General features: G+C 39.8%; 1 protein-coding gene across 8 annotated transcripts in view; it reads right to left on the bottom strand.

Annotated features, from left to right (window-relative positions):
- Nucleotides 1-9,246: 9,246 nt before the first annotated feature.
- SAMD7 (sterile alpha motif domain containing 7) overlaps nt 9,247-18,761 on the bottom strand; it is an 85,046-nt gene continuing 75,531 nt past the window's right edge. For 5 of the 8 annotated variants that reach the window (XM_084990252.1, XM_084990253.1, XM_084990250.1 and 2 more), the window contains 2 exons: nt 18,447-18,557; nt 9,247-14,912 (listed from right to left, as the gene is read on the bottom strand). In XM_084990252.1, the coding sequence (XP_084846378.1) occupies nt 14,721-14,912; nt 18,447-18,557 (303 nt within the window). In that variant the 3' untranslated portion in view covers nt 9,247-14,720. Of the gene's footprint in view, nt 14,913-17,852; nt 18,040-18,446; nt 18,558-18,761 lie in introns of all 8 variants that reach the window. The other 3 variants (XR_014824301.1, XR_014824303.1, XR_014824302.1) reach the window with 1 other exon arrangement.

Here is an 18,761-nt window from a genome sequence, read left to right as displayed (position 1 = left end):
CACTACTAGCCTGAGGAGGGGACACAGGCAAAGAACTCTGTAGAAAGAATATCCAGAGAAGCTGGTTGGGGTGTATAGTCACAGGTAGCTACTCAGAGTTAGAGAGATGCCCAGCCAAATCCTGGGATGGAGGTGGGGGGATGGGGGTGGGAGGGGAGCTGTGTGCCCATTGGTTTAAGGGTTCCCTGCCCAGTGAGGGAAAGCACAGGAGCTGAGGCAATGCTGGACACACATGAGTGATGAAACTGGCTTGACGAAGGAAACACTTGGGTCAGTTCTCTCCTCTCCTAGAGGTAGAGAATGAACAGGTAAGTTAGCAGGCATTTTGTCACTCCCTATGTGAAAATTAAAACTATACTAAATTTTTTTTCCTGTCAGACTAGCAAAGATAAAAAGTTTTGTTAAAAAATGCTGTGGAGAGCTAGGACAACAGGCCCTCACTCATTGCTGGCAACTATGTAATATTTTTTTATATGGAAAAAAACCCTCTCAAATGTAGTGTGTTAACATTTGCAAAAAAGAGAGTGAGAAGAACAGATGTCCATATTGTCAAACAGATCTACAGAAAAATATATACAAATTTATGAGTCCCCGTTTCCCTACACTTTATCCAACCTTTGTTAATTATCATTAAGTCTATTTTCTAGGAGTTCCAGTTGTGGTGCAGCGGAAATGAGTCTGACTAGGAACCATGAGGTTGCGGGTTTGATCCCTGGCCTCCCTCAGTGGGTTAAGGATCGGGCGTTGCCATGAGCTGTGGTGTAGGTCACAGACGTGTCTTGGATCCTGTGCTGTGGCTGTGGTGTAGACTGGCAGCAACAGCTCAGATTAGACCACTAGCCTGGGAACCTCCATATGCCTCAGGTTTGGCCTTAAAAAGATAAACAACAACAACAGCAAAGGTCTATTTTCTGATTTAATGATTAAAACAAACAAACAAAAAGAATAGATGTCCATTTGTGCTGGTTATAGGAGGGTGATTACTGGCTAGAGGATAGGGCTGGAACAGAAGTGATCCTATGCACTAATTTTTTCTTAACTATAGAATTTAAATTTAAAAAGCAAAAGAAGAGAAGGAGCAACATATATTAGTTAAATGGAAGCAGTAGTGACTCTGCACCTCTGCAGGGACAGGAGGGCCTGGGTGTTAGGCACACATCCCACTTGGGGGCCACAGCAGTGACAGCTGGGTCAGCAAGGCCTGCCAGGAATCAAAGACAGTGCTTCTAGTCAGGTCTGGCACCATGGTGCTACAAGCAGAGGGACAGAGTGTCCCAAGCTAAAGGAAATGACCAAGAATTGGGAGCATTTCACCATATTGGTAATGAACAAGATTGTTTTGATTGATCATTTGGACAAAGCAGACACTGCGGAGGTGGTGAGTTCCAAAGCCTCAGTGCGCTTGAGTGGACAAACTTCCAGCAGCCGGGTTTCCTAAGTATGGTTCCCTCTGGTCCCCTCGACTATGCTTAACATGCCCTGTGCTCAGGCAGGGAGAAGAGGCATGTGCAGCAAGGACCCCTCAGCATCACCTGGAACACATTGGAAATAGCTCATTTGTTAATGCTCTCAGGAACTGGCATACACTTTTAAAGTGTCTCCGAGCTTGACGTGAAGGAATGGGTAGGTGTAGGCTAGGTAGGCTCATATATTGTTTCCACCCAGACACTTGAGTTACTAATCATTTTCCTGTCTCAACCTGTTTTGATTTGAGGATTTCTTTTGCATCAGTTGTCAAGTTCTTTTGCCACACTGAACTCACTCTTCACAGATCGGTAAAGAGCTATCATCTACTTGAACCTTGGAAATGCGGGGTGGGGGCGTATTTTGAAAATGATACAACATAGGGTAAAGTTATGAAACAAGAAAGGAAGCCTTAGACAGAATACAACAATCATCTGAGAGTCTGATTGGGAATTGATAAAAGCCACAAGTAGAGAGATGCTTTCATTATTTTCTATTTTCCTTTTTGGTTTTCATGCTTTTGATTTTCCCAGCTTAGCCACAGACAGTGTTTGTAGGCATGAAAAACATGTTGGCTGGATTTCTGCACAACTTTCATTTCTTAGAAAACAAGCAAACAAAAGAGATTTTGTCATACTAGCACCTCAAAGCCTAGCACCTGGCTCCTTTCTTCACCAAAAAATTTAAAATTTGGATGGATAGATGGATAGACAGACAGACAGACAGATACACATAGATATCATAGAATATGAACTCCTAGGGATTCTATACATCATAGGTCAATGCCTTCATTTCACAGATTAGAAGATGGAGGCTTAATAAAGTAAAATGAGAGAACAACCCACTTGTAATCAAACCTAGATCTTCTAACTCTAAGTTAAGGGCTCCCTCACTCATGACACACTCCTTTTAAGGAAGGGTTTTCTGGTGGAGTTAGCAAAGACTGTGGTTTCTTGATGGTTTCAGATAAATCCCAAGACATGCTATTCCTTGGTGACACACAGGAACAGAGTGGCATAACAGTTACTATATTATCTCCAGCAGCATATGAAAAAAGAGCTGATTTGGACATTCAACCATTCATCTTTTTACTGAATACCTCCTCATGCAGGGCTATGTTAGGTTCTGTGAAGAATAAAAGATGAATAAAATTAGTGGTGCATAAAGATATTCAAAAGAATATTTACAGTAAAATCCCAGGGAGAGAGAGAGAGAGAGAGAGGAATGAATGAGCTTTGAATCTACACCAAAATGTTAACCATGGTCATTTCTAAGTGGGGGAAATTAAGGGCTACTCTCTCCCTTTCCCTCCCTCTTCTTCCTTTTGTTAATCTTAAATTTCTACATTCTGTATAATAAGCATGTGTTGCTTTTGGAATAAGAAAAAAGTAATTTTTAATTACAAAAATTGGCTAAGTCATGCTGTGTGGGTTCTTCAAAGAGCCAAGTCGGCCGTGGTATAAGTGTCCTTCATGGACTCAAGTCTTCCTCAGAGCTCTGGCTTCTAGGAAGCCCTGGCTGGGTGGGGGATTGTTCCTGTATTCACATGGCCCTATCTTACCACATCTACTGTCTCTTGGGCAGTAGACATTGCGGCAAGTGCTTTGCACTAATTCTCATGGTCATGGTACTTTCTCATTTGTTATACTTGTCCATGCTAAATAAGGGAGAAGCTGCTGTCACTGGCATAGCATGGAACAACAGAGACCCACTCACTGGTTTCCTCAAAAAAGAAACAACTGAAAGAATAAAAAACATTAAAGTAATCTTTTCCTAGCTTAGAAAATGTAAAAGATGATTTTTTTTTTTCTATTTTAGGGCCGCACCAGCGGCATAGGGAGGTTCCCAACCAAGGGATGGAATCAGAGCTGTAGCCACTGGCCTACACCACAGCCACAGCAACTCGAAATCTGAGCCCTGTCCTTGACCTACACCACAGCTCACGGCAACACTGGATCCTTAACCCACTGAGTAAGGCCAAGGATCGAACTCTTATCCTAATGGATCCTAGTCAGGTTCGTTAACCCTTGAGCCACAAAAGGAACTCCAAAGACGAATTTTCGTTTGAGAGAAAATCAGCTATATTAAATCTGATGCAAGTATTTCATTTTAATGGGACAATTGTCCATTGTTCACAGGAAAAAACAAAATACTTGAAAGGAGAAGCTTTTAAACATACTTTATGTTATCTTGCTCTTTAACTTTGACCTTATAGTGTTATTGGAAATATTATTTATAGAGTGAAAATCTTTTTATTTGAAAAAATCAAAACTGGTGTATGTTTTGCTGTCCGCATTACTAGAAATCATTTACTGGTAATGCTCTTGGTCCTCCTCAGTCTCTCCATTATACAAAATTGGCAGGAATAGTCAGCAAGTACCATGGATACAAGAGGTACATCAGTTGCTATGCCATCTCTAGCATCACATGAGAGAAAAGAGCTAAATGGTACTTCTCATCATCCATCAATTTACTGAAGCTTCCCCGTAAGGACTGTGTTAGATACTATGAATTAAAGAGTTAATATTGTACAGAGATAAAAATGATGAACAAATTATTTAGTCTTCCTTCAGGTTCCATATATGACTGTGGCATTAATTTTTGCTCTTGGCCTCTGAAGGTTCTCATTTGTTTCTTTCAAATGTTTACAGATTGTTAGGATTCAGAAACAATGGGCCAGTAAGCTATTTTCCTTATTCCTTAGTGAAAAATGTAGCCAGAAACAGCCTCTCATTCCTCCTGCACACAGATTTTAATTACATTATAATCAAGATAAAAATCTGATAAAATTTCTTCCAGTTCTAATTTCCTTGATGCCATCATTTGAGCCACTGCACCAACTTGGAGCAAGATATCTATATTTTTTTAGCTACATGATTCAATAAATTCCATTGAGGATATAAGCCATTTTGAATTGGATTCTCATTCTTTCTTTTTGTCTTTTGTCTTATTCAGGGCTGCACACACGGCATATGGAGGTTTCCAGGCTAGGGGTCTAATTGGAGCTGTGGCTGTGGCGCTGCCGGCCTATACCACAGCCTCAACCACAGAAACACCAGATCCGAGTCTCATCTGCAACCTACACTACAGCTCAGGGCAACACCGGATCCCCAACCCACTGAGCGAGGCCAGGGATCAAACCCAAAACCTCATGGTTCCTAGTCAGATTCATTTCCGCTAAGCCATTATGGGAACTCCAATGTAGAGGGACATTTTGTTTGTTTGTTTGTTGGTTTTCTCTTAGGGTTGCAATTGTGGCGTATGGAAGTTCCCAGGCTAGGGGTTGAATTGGAACTGCATCTGCCAACCTACACCACAGCCACAACAACGTCAGATCCAAGCTGTGTCTGTCACCTACACTACAGCTCACAGCAGCACCGGATCCTTAACCCACTGAGTGAGGCCATGTACCGAACCTGTGTCCTCATGGATGCTGGTCAGATTCATTTCCACTGAGCCACGACAGGAACTCCTGAATTGGATTTTCTAATTGTGGGGAGTGGAGGAGTTGGGGGGAGGTGGGTGTGTGTGAGTCAGGATCCTGGCGGGAAAACCAACGCAAACTAGCAATAGCAGAGAACCTTTTCATCTCTGGGCCTGAAAAGACAAGAGGAGGGACTGGTTTCTCAGAATCCAGAACTTGGGAAGGACCATAGCTGTAGCTGCTAGGGAGGGCTGCCTGACTGGAGCTGTGGCCTTCATGAGGAAAGCAACCCCCAAAATAAATAAATACTCAAACTTTTCTTTCCTCCCACACTCAATGGAGAACATTCATCATCCTATGACTCTAATATATTTTTTACAAAGTACTTTGGGATATTAGAGAACCGTTCATAAACCATCATCACCATTATGATCTTCCCAACATATAACTCAAGCCCAGTTGTTGATCATTCATTGTTGTGGATGCTTTGAAATAGTGCAAGACATTTAGAGCCCAGAGTTGCTGCTTTCAAGGGGCTCGTACCCAAAAGGATGAGATGAGATATTACAAATGAAAAACAAAATTAAGGAGCTAAAATATATACACAAATTCAGGCTTTAGGCATGAAACCAATCAATGCTCTTAGCACATAGATAGTGGGCATAGGAGCCAAAAAATTAATGATACTGAATAGCTCCCAGGACTTTGAATCCATTAGAAGAGACGTGCTCTTCCTTTCTTTGCTATGATTTGAGAATATTAGGTCTTGACTGCTATCAGCATTTTACTACCAGAAGAGGCCCTGGAGCTGCTCAGAAGCCACTTCTGAAGAGCCTAAAGATGGAGTCAAAAGAAGGTAGCACAAGGAAAAACTGAATTCTTGGTGACATCCTTTGAACCAGTGAATAAAGTCTTGCCTGAAGCCAGACATCTAGACTTTTTAGTTATAAGATCCAACAAGTTCTCTGGGAGTTCCCGTCATGGCGCAGTGCTTAACGAATCTGACTAGGAACCATGAGGTTATGGGTTTGATCCCTGCCCTTGCTCAGTGGCTTAATGATCTGGCGTTGCCGTGAGCTGTGGTGTAGGTTGCAGACGTGGCTCAGATCCCGCGTTGCTGTGGCTCTGGTGTAGGCCAGCGGCTACAGCTCTGATTAGACCCCTAGCCTGGTAACCTCCATATACCACGGGAAGTGGCCCTAGAAAAGGCAAAAAGACAAAAAAAAAAAAAAAAAATCCAGCAAGTTCTCTTATATTGTTTAAGCCAATTTGAATTGGGTTTTCTGTTGTTTGCATCACAGAATATCCTACCCTAAAACAAGATAATTGGAAAAAAACCTATTTTTTTTTTTTGTCTTTTGTTGTTGTTGTTGTTGTTGTTGTTGTTGCTATTTCTTGGGCCACTCCCGCAGCACATGGAGGTTCCCATGCTAGGGGTTGAACTGGAGCTGCAGCCACTGGCCTACGCCAGAGCCACAGCAACGCGGGATCCGAGCCACGTCTGCAACCTACACCACAGCTCACGGCAACGCCGGATCGTTAACCCACTGAGCAAGGGCAGGGATCGAACCCACAATCTCATGGTTCCTAGTCGGATTCGTTAACCACTGCGCCACGACGGGAACTCCGAAAAAAACCTATTTTTAAATTAAAGATTTTAATGTTCATGGAAAGTGAGTCTTCACAAGAATGATTGCATTTTCTTACTATCCTTTTCCCTAAATTTTAAAACAAAGCCCTGATTTATGAATTATCAAATGTTTCAGGGATAGTAATCATAAGCAGTAACCCAATTGCTTTAGAAAGTTCTCTATGAAGGAAGCAGTGCTTAGACTCTACTCTATGCATGTCATTTACCTAAAGAGTTGGTGAGTATAGACAAGGGCTGGTGAATAATGATTTTTTTTAATGCCTCTAGCCTGGGAACAGTCAGCAGGCCTGGAATAAAGACTTTTTTTTCCAATATGCTCCCAGGACTAAAAATACTGCCTTTTATAGATTTATTCTTTGGAATTGCTGATATCTTTCTCATATATATCCTATACAATCAGATGTTGGCAGGTTCATTCTGATTCCTGTGAATCTTTATTTATTTGCTTGCTCAATTAAATGAGTGGTTTTAGTGGCAAAAGACTATACCACTGCACAAAGAACCAAGATGAAAGCTTAGGAAAAGCTGAGTGTTAAAGTATTCTAAACCAACTATTAGACTGAAGTAATAACTCTAATCTCAGAAATCAATGAACCACCTGATCATAATCTAATTCATAATAAAAAACCTAACATGGACAAAGTTTCTTTCTGTTTTGAGTGAAATTGTTTCTATTTATTCAGTGTCTGGAGACCTAAATATATGTTTAAAAAAGATATTGCTGTAGCAGAGGTCTGTGACTAAGGTTTTGAAAATATCAGGAAACGGTTTTCCATGATTATTTATTAAATTATACCAAAGCTCTTCGTAAACACTTGCAATATATGTTTTCTAGGTTAAAAAAAAAAAAAAAAGCTGCAGCAGAGTTCTGTTATCAAGGCAAAGCACAGCATTGCATTTGACACAACTCCAGCTAATACTGTGCTTCCTTCACAGAACTGGTTGGATTGGTCTCACAAATGTCAAAAAAACAAGTTGACAGTTTAGCAAATTATCTGCCTGGTCCATACAGAAAGCGCTGAAATTTCTAGCTTCCACAGAAAACTTCATTGTTCGGAGAGCAGTTGAATGATATTTCTAGTTTGTGATTTGAGGCAGCTGGTAGCATAATCCTACCTTAGGAAGGAAACATCCTTTTCGAAGTAAAATTGGCTATTTTCTTTTTCTTTCGTTCTTTCGTTCGCTCTTTCTTTCTTTCTTTCTTTCTTTCTTTCTTTCTTTCTTTCTTTCTTTCTTTCTTTCTTTCTTTCCTTCCTTCCTTCCTTCCTTCCTTCCTTCCTTCTTTCTTGCTTTCTTTCTTTTTTATTTTATTTTATTTTATTTTTTTGTCTTTTTGCCATTTCTTGAGCTGGTCCTGCGGCAAATGGAGGCTTCCAGGCTAGGGGTCGAACCGGAGCTGTAGCCACCGGTCTACCCAGAGCCACAGCAACGTGGGATTCGAGCCACGTCTGCAACCTACACCACAGCTCACAGCCACACCGGATCCTTAACCCACTGAGCAAGGCCAGGGATCGAACCCGCAACCTCATGGTTCTTAGTCGGATTCGTTAACCACTGTGCCACGACGGGAACTCCGGCCATTTTCTATATAGAAGTGCAACTGTGAAAAAAAAAAAAAGTCCAGAAATCTGGTTGATCTCCCCCAACCCCAAAGGACACAGAAGGGCATCTGAGACTGCTGAATAATTTTTAGACATGAAAGAACCCAAGAATATTGAGAGAGGATTGACAGAAAATGGGCTGATAAAAGGTATTATGGATTGAATATCTCTGTTCCTCCAAAATTCACATTGAAATCCTAATGCCCAATTTGATGGTACTTGGAGGGGGTCCTTTGGGAGATGATGAGGTCATGAAGGTAGATCCCTCAAGAATGGGATTAACACCCTTCTGAGACATGAATTTGCTCTAACTTTCTGCATTTTGCCATGTGAGGACAGAATGAGAAGTCAGAAATCTTCAACCTGGAAGAGGACCCTCATCAGAACCTGACCATACGGGCACCATGATCTTGGATTTCTAGCTTCCAGAACTGTGAGAAATAAATTTCTGTTATTTATAAGCCATCCAGTCTATAGTATAATAATAGCAGCCCGAACCAAGACAAAAGTTGATTAAAAAAATTGTTTACGGTAACAGGGTATTTGAGACCCTTGTTTTTATGTTTTATTTGATGAGAATAACTTCCTGGCAAAATGAAAGAAATAATAATTCAGTTAAACAGCAATTTAGAGTAAAATTTTTGTCATTCTAGCTAGCAAAATAAAATCACCTATTAGGGGATGAGCCAAAAGGGGGATGGTGGTGACATACATTGGAAATGTAGTTAAAAAAATACGTGCACAGCCTAAAAGCATTCACATTTTTTTTTTTCAAATGGCACCCAATGATGTTGAAGTGAACTATTACCTCTCCTGGAAAGATTACTTTCCCACAGCTATGCATTGACATCTTAGAATTATTAGCAGAGACATCAAAGATCTTGGACTTTGTGTTGTTGGCTTATGCGAAGAGAGATTCATTTTCCAGCAGACAGGCTGCACAAGTACAGTAAATCAACAACAATTCTCTATAAAACAGACCTTTCATATATTTGTAATAAAATAACAATGTATATATTTGCCATAAGGTGGAACTGCATTTACTTGAAGTATATTCTTAGTATTTGTGAGCATAATATTACATAAATTTAAATAGCAAATATGTATTTTTGCATCTTCTATTTTATTAAAAAATGGGGATACATACATATTGCAGACAATAAGGGTTTAGTAAACAGATTTTTTAAAATGTTTAGTGTGGAAAATTTCAAACATATACAAAAAGAACAGTGAATAGTATAGTGACCTCGTATACTCATACATACTCATAACCCAGCTTCAACAAGTATCAACTCATGGACAAACTTGTTTCACTATGCTCCCACTGACTTATCTATATTCTCCTCTCTTAATGGATTTTTTGGGAAGCAAATTCATGTCATGACATTGTTGGGAGAGATACTATTCTTTGGGCCTCTTTTTGTTCCTACAGATCTTCCAGGTGGACCAAGATGGCAAGGTCCTGACTGCTTTTACCAGGGCAATTTCTCAGGGTTGATTACATATTCTGTAACCTTAAGAAATAACATTTCCTCTCCATCCCTTCACACTCCACTCCCACCCCTGGAAAAAGAGAAGGTCTTTGCCCTCACTGCTTGCTATAAAACTTGTGGTTTCCCTGGTATAAGAACAAAAATGGAAATATAGATCAGTGGAATAGGATAGAAAGCCCAGCAATAAAACCAAGCATCCATGATCAATTAGTCTGTGATAAAGGTGGCAAGAACATACAGTGGAGAAAAGATTGCCTCTTCAATAAGTGGTGCTGGGAAAACTGTAAAGCTACATGTGAAAGAATGAAATTAGAACATTCTCTAACACCATACACAAAAATGAACTCAAAATAGATTAAGGACCTAAATGTAAGGCCAGATACTATAAAACTCCTAGGGAAAAACACAGGCAGAAAACTCTTTGACATAAATTGCAGCAATATCTTTTTGGATCTACCTCCTAGAGTAATGAAAATAAAAACAAAAATAAACCAATGGGACCTAATTAAACAAAGTTTTTGCACAGCAAAGGAAACCATTAAAAAAAAATGAAAGCACAACCTATAGAATGGGAAAGTCTTTGCAAACAAAGCAACCAAGAAGGGAATAATCTCTAAAATATACAAATAATTCATGCGGCTTTACATCAAGCAAGAATACACAGTGCAATCAAAAAAAGGGCAGAAGCTCTAAATAGACATTTCTCCAAAGAAGACAGACAGATGGCCAAAAACATATATGAAAAGATGCTCAAAATCACAAATTATTAGAGAAATGCAAATCAAAACTACAATGAGGTATCATCTCACAGTAGTCAGAATGGCCATCATCAAAAAGTCTGCAAGAAATAAATGCTGGAGAGGGTGTAGAGAAAAGGGAACTCTCCTCCACTATTGGTGGGAATGTAAATTGGTAAAACCACTATGGAGAAGAGTATGGAGATTCCTCAGAAAACTCAATATAGAACTATCATATGACCCAGCAATCCCACTCCTGGGCATCTATCCAGAGAATAGCATAATTTGAAAAGATACAGCACCCCAATGTTCACTGAAGCACTATTTACAATAGCCAAGACATGAAAGCAACTAAGTGTCCATTGACAGAGGATTGGATAAAGAAGATGTGCCATATGTAATGGAATATTACTCAGCCACAAAAAAGAGTGAAATAATGCTATTTGTGCAACACGGATAGATCTAGAGATTACCATACTAAGTCAGAGAAAGACATCATATAATATCACTTATATGTGGAGTCTAATAAAAACAATACAAAAACTTATTTATAAAAGAGAAACAGACTCACAGATTTCAAAACAAAACTTATGGTTACCATAGGAGAAACCATGGTGGGGGGAGGGAAGAATTAGGAGGATGGGACTAACATATACACAATATTGTATAAAGTGGATAACTAACCAGAATATACTGTATAGCACAAGGAAACCTACTCAAAAGTTTGTAATAAGCTATATGGGAAAAAAGAATGCATATACATATATGTATAACTGATTCACTTTGCTGTGCATCTGAAACTAATACAACATCGTAAGTAATTATACTCCAATTAAAAAAAACAAAAACAAAACTAGTGTGTTACTCAAGCCCAGTGTTCCACAATCGTGAAGCAACCCACTCCATGTGCAAGCATCTTCTGGGCCTGTCTGTTACGCCAGTGGTACTTGAGGGCAAGCAGAACCAACACAAATATACTGATGTCTGTGCTGCTTACTGTGTCATGAGGAATAGAGTACGTTGTCTCTAACCCCAGAGTCTTAAATATTCTGCCAGGCTCCATAAAATACCAAGTGGCTAATTTATTAGATTGCAGGTAAGGTAAAATAAAATCCCAGATTCAATACATATATCATTTTATCTGTACATATTCCAGTATTCATTTCTAAGAGATAAGAATTCCTAAAAAAAAACTTAGGTAAGATGAATTAGTTCTAGAGATCTGTACAACATTGTGACTTAAAAATACTGTATTGTGCACTTAACATTTTGCTAAGAGGAAAGCTTTCATGCTAAATATTCTTACAATAGAAAAGTCACTACTATTGCATCTGAAAAACAGACAATTCTTTAATAGCATTGAATATTGCTAATCATGTTCAAATTTCCCCAATTGTTTCTTTTTTTTAAAAGAGTGTATTTAATAGGCATCCAAAAAGTTACATGGGTGAAAGAAACCTTAAAAATTTATTGTGGTAAAATATACATATTACATAAAATTTGTGATTCTAAACATTTTAAGCGTACAATTCAGTAATATTAATTCATGATGTAGTACCACCATCATCACCAGCTACCTCTAAAGCTTTTACATTTGAGTGATTTGAATCTTTAGTATCCTCTAATCTATTGGTTTTTCTTTCTCTTGTTTTTCCTCACAATTTATTTGTTCAGGAAAGTCAGGTCATTTCTACTATACAGTTTTTGCTACACATGTTCTCACAGTTTGAATTTTGCTATTTTCATAACTGTTTCGTGGAATTCCACGAGGAGGCACATAATGTCTGATTGTTTTAGGCATGCGAAATGGTGATATATGAATTCTGTTATTGCTTTTAAATAGCTATAATACTTCCATAGAGGAACAGCTGTATAGGCCTCTGTTGTATGGGTGTCTATTCAATCTGTCTAAATAGAATATTTCATAAGTTAGAAGACTCTGTTTAGCTAACACATTTTTATTGTGGTTGGTTTTCAAGCACAAGAGATAATTTTTTGGTTGTTGCTGCTATTCTTTGCTTTATTCTCACAAAGAGTATAGAGTATGCTCAAGACTAAAGTTGCATTCGTGGGAAAGTTAAAGACTCTTTCTATATGACAATATGAATAAAATTTTCACCCTTCAAAATAATTTTTATTACTGAAGGGGGTCTTGTTAAAAGATACCCTAGAGTCCTGAAACTGGAATCAAACAATCTTATATAGACGAGCAATTTTGGTCCACTTTTCTTCCAAAGAAGAGTGCTGTGACCTGAGGAGAGCCTCCATACTGGTTCTTTTTTTATGCATGGTTCTAAAATTAAGCACAGTGTTTTCTTGGTGATAGTGCAAGCCAGGATGGCATACCAGAACATTTTCCTTAGAGCAACACGGAGACACACCCGCTCAAGTGAATCAGTCATCAACTCAATTAACTCATTAAGCTAGGATAAGAAATTCAAAAGCTTCATATGGATTGAATCACGTGATGCCTTTGCCACTAAAAGTATTAATTAAGCTTTCTTTTCATCCCCCAGCATAACTCTGTTAACTCATACTCGGCATATTGTGAAACTTCCATATGCTGGGAATTATAGCAGGTGAAAGGTCACGTGACAAAATAGGTCTTAAAAATTTCAAATTTGGAGAGATTATTTCTCTCTCTGAGCCTCTCTGCCTCTCTCTCTCCTCTCACTTTTCTCTTTCTCCCTCTTCTCTCTTTCCCTTCAAGGGGACCAAGAGAGTAAATTAGCAATTTACAAGCATATTTGATAGTATATTATAATTTTATGTAAAAAAACCCTGCTGTTTTCATATTAAAAATGAAATAAAGCAAAGATCAAGTAAATTACCACGACTTGTGGGGAAAGACTTTAAAAGCCCACCTTCCAAATCAAAAAGTGAATATGGATGCATTTATTAATGTAATCTGCTTGTTTTAGCTATCTGTAACTATGAAACAAATCATTCCATTAGTGGCTAGAAACAACACATACTTGTTATCTCAGTTTTGGTGGGTCAGGAATCCAGGAATGGCTTATCTGGGGACCTCCGGCTCAGTGTCACCCATGAGGCTGCCATCAAGCTGTGGGCAGGAGCTGGAGAGTCACCTCAAGGTTTGCCGTGGGGAGGAGTAATCTTCAAGCTCCCTCACATGGCTGCTGGAGTGCTACAGAAGATCCACGTCCAAGTTCAGTCATGCTGGCCTCTCCTCAGGGCTGCCTGGAGATGGAGAGACTGGCAGCCTCCAGAGTGAGCAAGCCAAAGCCAGTGACAGATACAGAAGCCGCAGAAGTGACACCCCATCCTGTGGTCCATGTTCTGCCCACTACGAAGGGGTCATAGGTCTGGTCCACCCAGAAAGGGAGGGGATCACCCAGGGCGAACCCCAGGAAGCAGGGGTTATTGGTGGCCATCTCAGGAGCTGCCTCCTACCGTTTGTTTATTTTATAGATTTTAAAATAGGAAGTACTTTCTCCTAGTTCAAAATTAAAAGTATACCGGGGGATAGAGTGAGACCTCTCCTTCACACCCAGGTCACATAGTCCCCTCCCTCAGCAAAACTTTATCAGTTCCCTGTGGATCCTTTCAGATGCTTTCTGTTATGTGGGAGGTTGAAAAAGTGGGATTGCACAGGGTAGGGCAGAAGCCGCTATAATCACCTCCCCTCCATCTTGCCAATGCAATCCTGCTTTGTGGAGATAACACTTCCCCACCCCTTGGGTGAAATATGAGATGGTTACTATGCCTTTTCATCTTCATTTCAGATAGTAAGGCATCCTCCGGTTATTTTTAATCATAACAGGGTTTCACATCAGAAGGGAAATGCTGAGTAGCAGTCAAACTCCAGACTTTTAAGGTTAAAAGCTTCAGCCCTTGACTAACTCCGGTCTCCTTCAGGGTGGAAGCCTGCCATGAGAAAAGGTGGGGGTCTTGTGGTCAGTTCCTCTATTTCTGTATTTTGTACTTCTCCACATTCTCTTTGGTTTGGCTGAGTTGTCTTTGTTTCTCTCTGGAAATGAGTGAAGAGGGGAAAGGAACTCTTTTTTTTTTTTTCTTTTTTTTCAGTGTGGTTCTTTTGGCTTCTGCCCAGATTTCTTCATGGAAACACCCAACTGTAGCTTTCTTGATGTTTGCAAATTCTCTTCTTCATTTAGCATTTGCTTCCAAGGATACGCCTCCAGCCACTTAGTGCTGAGGTCACTTCAGGAAGCCTGGGCAAAGCCTCTTCCTGGACAGCTCAGAAGGGCTGGCGTTTTCCCCCTCTCAGCCTCTATCTGGTTCTGGGAAACCCTTGCACACCCTTCAGAACATCCTAGACTTTTTGGAAAACTGAGGATTTTGCTCCTCAGTTCTTGCTCCTTGAGGGTTTTAATTTCTCATGCTATCTCGCTCAGTTCCTTTGGGAAGGATCATATCCTGGGAACAGGGAGTATTTGATGTATCACCCCAGGTAAAATCCAAAAGAGGGTTTGTATCTGTTGGTTGATTGAATGCTTGTTTTGTGTGCATAGGAAGTGAAGGATTTTTCTTGTAGAACATACTTTCCATATGCTGAGATACCTTTGAAGACAGAATAATTACAGCAAATAAATCTATGAGTTCTAAAACAGAAACAGACTCAAAGATTTTGAAACCAAATTTATAGTTACCAGAGTGGAAATGTGGGGCATAAATTAGGGGGTTGAGATCTGCACATACACACTACTGTATATAAAATAGATAGGAAACAAGAACCTACTGTATAGCACAGGGAGATCTACTGAATACTGTGTAATAACCTATATGGGAAAAGAATCTGAAAAGGAATGTATATATGTAGATGTCTAACTGATTTACTTTGCTGTACACCTGAGACTAATACAACTTTCTAAGTCAACAATGCTCCAATACATTTATTTAAAAAATAAATATAGGAGTTCCTGTTGCGGTGCAGTGGAAACGAATCCCACTAGGAACCATAAGCTTGTGGGTTCGATCCCTGGCCTCTCTCAGTGGGTTAAGGATCTGGCGTTGCTGCGGCTACGGTGTAGGCCGACAGCTGTAGCTCTGATTTGACCTCTAGCCTAGGAACCTCCATATGCCACAGGTATGGTCCTAAAAAGCAAAATAAATAAATAAAGAAAGAATAAAAAATAAAAATAATCTATGAGTTCTTTCAATAACCCAACATACTCTGCTTTGCCACAGGTGGCAGGGATGCTGAGGTGATTTCAGGCATGGGGCATCTGCACAGCTGTGGGGGACACAATTCTAGGATGTGGTGGGCTTTTTCTTTCAGACTCACGGAGTTTATGATGCAAAGCTGGATATCAAGGTAGTAGTAACTTACCAATTCCTGTTCTTGGTTCTTCTGTGGTTCATCTACACATACGGTTACTTTGCTCTGAGTTGACACCAGCACTCCCTTTTCCAAAGGCCTGATAAGAATTCTCATGGACACCCTACTCGATTCTCACCTCAGCCTGTCCTTCTCCAGCTGAGGCTGGAATGGCTTAGAGTATCAGCACACAGATGGCCTTCAGGGGGCTTAGTGTTGAGATGTAATTGGGCTGCTCTGGGATTTGGTGCCCCATATCAACCACTGGGCTCTTACACAAACCTGACCCCGAGGGGCCCCAGGAGATTTCTGTGTTGTCCACATTGTCCCAGCTCAGACCTCAGATCCAGTGTTGCTATGAGCTGTGATGGAGGTCACAGATCTAGCTCTGATTAGGCCCCTAGCCTGGGAACTTCCCATACTGTGGATATGAACCCCTTCCCTCAGAAAAGAATGACTTGGGGTTGGTCACATTGTAAAGACAAAAAACCCTCCAAAACAAACCACAAAACCCAAAAACCCAAAACCAAACAAAAAACACAACCAACACGATAAATCAAACCCAAAGAAAATTTGATTTGAAAAAAAACCATGCAGTGTTATTGTAAGTATTCCAAGAGGTACAGTATCCTCAATAAATAAAAATAAGTCGTTTAAAAGTGAAAATCAGGAGTTCCATCTTGGCACAGTGGAAACGAATCCGACTAGGAACCATGAGGTTGCGGGTTTGAACCCTGGCCTCTCTCAGTGGGTTAAGGATCCTGTGCTGCCGTGAGGAGTGGTGTAGGTCAAAGATGAGGCCCAGATCTGACGTTGTTGTGGCTGTGGCATAGGATGGCGGCAAAGCTCCGATTAGACCCCTAGCCTGGGAACCTCCATATGACATGGGTGGAGCCCTAAAAAGACAAAAGACAAAAAAAAAAAAGTGAATATCATACTGTACCAACGTTAATTTCTTAGTTTTGACAAATGTGCCATGTAGTAGTAAGATGTTAACATAAGGAAAAGCTGGGTGAACTCTCTGTATTTACTATCTTTGCAAATTTTCTGTATCTAAAGTTATTCCAAAACATGAAGTTGAAAAAAAAGAATACCAATGGAAACACTGAAGTACTTCCATTAGAAATAAGAATTTTTTTACCCTAAAAAGTTTAGACAAATAAAAATGGTTTTTGAAGGACATTCTGGAAACTCAGTTCCTGGTCTAAACATGTAAATAGGTAGAGTACTGTGTAAATTCTGGGAGGAATTAATTAATGCTTTTTGGTTTCACATTTAGGAAACTCATTCTTTCAACAAATAATTATTGACCTGTTATGGGTCTTTCATGTTCTAAGTTTACGTCAGTCAATAAAACAGATAAAGATCTCTGACCTCATGGAGCTTACATTCTAGTAGGGGGAGAGGAAAGCCAACAAGATAAATAGAATAAGTAGATTATATTGTATGGTTGAAGGTGACAGGTGCTATGGGGAAAAGGAGAAGAGCAGAAAACGGGATAGCAGTAGTATGAAAGGGGGGCTGGGCCTCATGCAATTTTAAATAGGGTGAACCAAGCAAAGCTCATTGAGACGGTATAGTGCAGCAAAGTTGAAGAAGATGAGGGAGCAAAACATGAGGATGTCGGGGGAAGAGCACTGCAGGCAGAGGGGATGGCACTAAGATGGAGCATGCCTAGATGTTCAAACAGCATCCAGAGGCAAATGGACAAAAGCAGTTACTGAGGGGGAAAGACATAGAAGATGAGGTCAGGAAGGCAAGAGTGGTGGTGAGTGGGAAAGAACACAAATAATACAGGACTTTGACAGAAATGGGGAGAGCTATTGCAGGTTTTTAAGCAGAAGAGTGACAGGATGTGTCTCATGTATTAGAAGGATCATTTTTTACTTCTGTGTGAATAGGCTCTGGGTGGGCAAGGGCAGAGCAGGGAGAAGAGATGGAAGGCTGATGCAGGAATCCAGGGAGAGATGATGGCGCCTTAGACCAGAATGAAGCAGCGGAGGTGGTGAGAAGTGACACTGGGGCTGGCTTGTTTCAGCTTGAGAGCCCATTGTTAAAGTTTTAGGAAATTTGTGAGCTAATTGTTTAAAACGGCATCATTAAAGATTATATTATATAAATTTACAATTAGATATATTAAAAACCAAATAAGTGTCCCAAACTTATCACTTAATCGTCTTTACCTTATTCTTTTCCTGGAATTACTTATTTTTATCTCTGCTCTTGAGGTTGTTCACATCCTCAGTATCCACATGGCGAAATGCTCTAAAAGGGGGGGCTGCTGTGCATCTCTTCCCAACTCTTTATTCAGTGACATTGCATTTGGGGTTGGTCAGCCATGTTGGGAGTATTTATAGAAGTTGACAAATGCTAGGAATCAGAGTTTATTTTTAAAGAGAGCAGGTTGATAAATGTTGACTAGCACACCCCTGCTTTGTGCCTTCCCAACTGTGCTCTGTTCAGTATTTTTAGGTTCCCTCACTTCTGTCAAGTCCCCATTCACAGACAGAAAAAGCTTAATGAAGACTTTAAATAGGTATTGTTAATATAACAACAAGATAAAAGTGATGTATTTCTCTTATGCTTCATACTATTAATGCATATCCAGTCTCTTGGGATAGAACATGATAGAAGATAGTATGAGAAAAAGAATGAATATATATATATATATATATGCTGTACAGCAGAAATTGGCACAACACTGTAACCAGTTGTACTTTAATTTAAAAAAATACAGGCAAAAAAATACATACTTAGTTACAAAAAAATCACCCTACCTGTGACTGGATCTTTAGTGCCGGCCCTAACTTTAATCCCATAGTGCTTCGAAGATGCTCCTCTGTGAGTAATGGCAAGGTTTCTCCATCAATCGCGTGATCTTTAAATACCTTATTAAACACAAAAGAAGACTTTTTTTTCAAAAAAATTCTTGTCTTAAATGTAGATTTCTTTAGCTTTGGAGGAAATATTAAGACTGCTTCAGGATTACCCCCAAATTCATAACATTTCTTATTTTCAGGCACTGTCTTTTTTTGCACTCCAACGGCGCATTGTTTGTGCTCTTTAACAACACTTGGAGTACATTGCAATTC

This window comes from Sus scrofa, chromosome 13, assembly GCF_054392235.1.
Source record: "Sus scrofa isolate SSC_HxYL_T2T_F1_AM1 chromosome 13, Sscrofa_HxYL_maternal_Yorkshire_Landrace_v2.0, whole genome shotgun sequence".
In the NCBI taxonomy this organism is placed as follows: Eukaryota; Metazoa; Chordata; class Mammalia; order Artiodactyla; family Suidae; genus Sus; species Sus scrofa.
The sequence above is the reverse complement of the archived record's forward strand: the minus strand, read 5'-3'. Positions and strand labels throughout refer to the sequence as shown.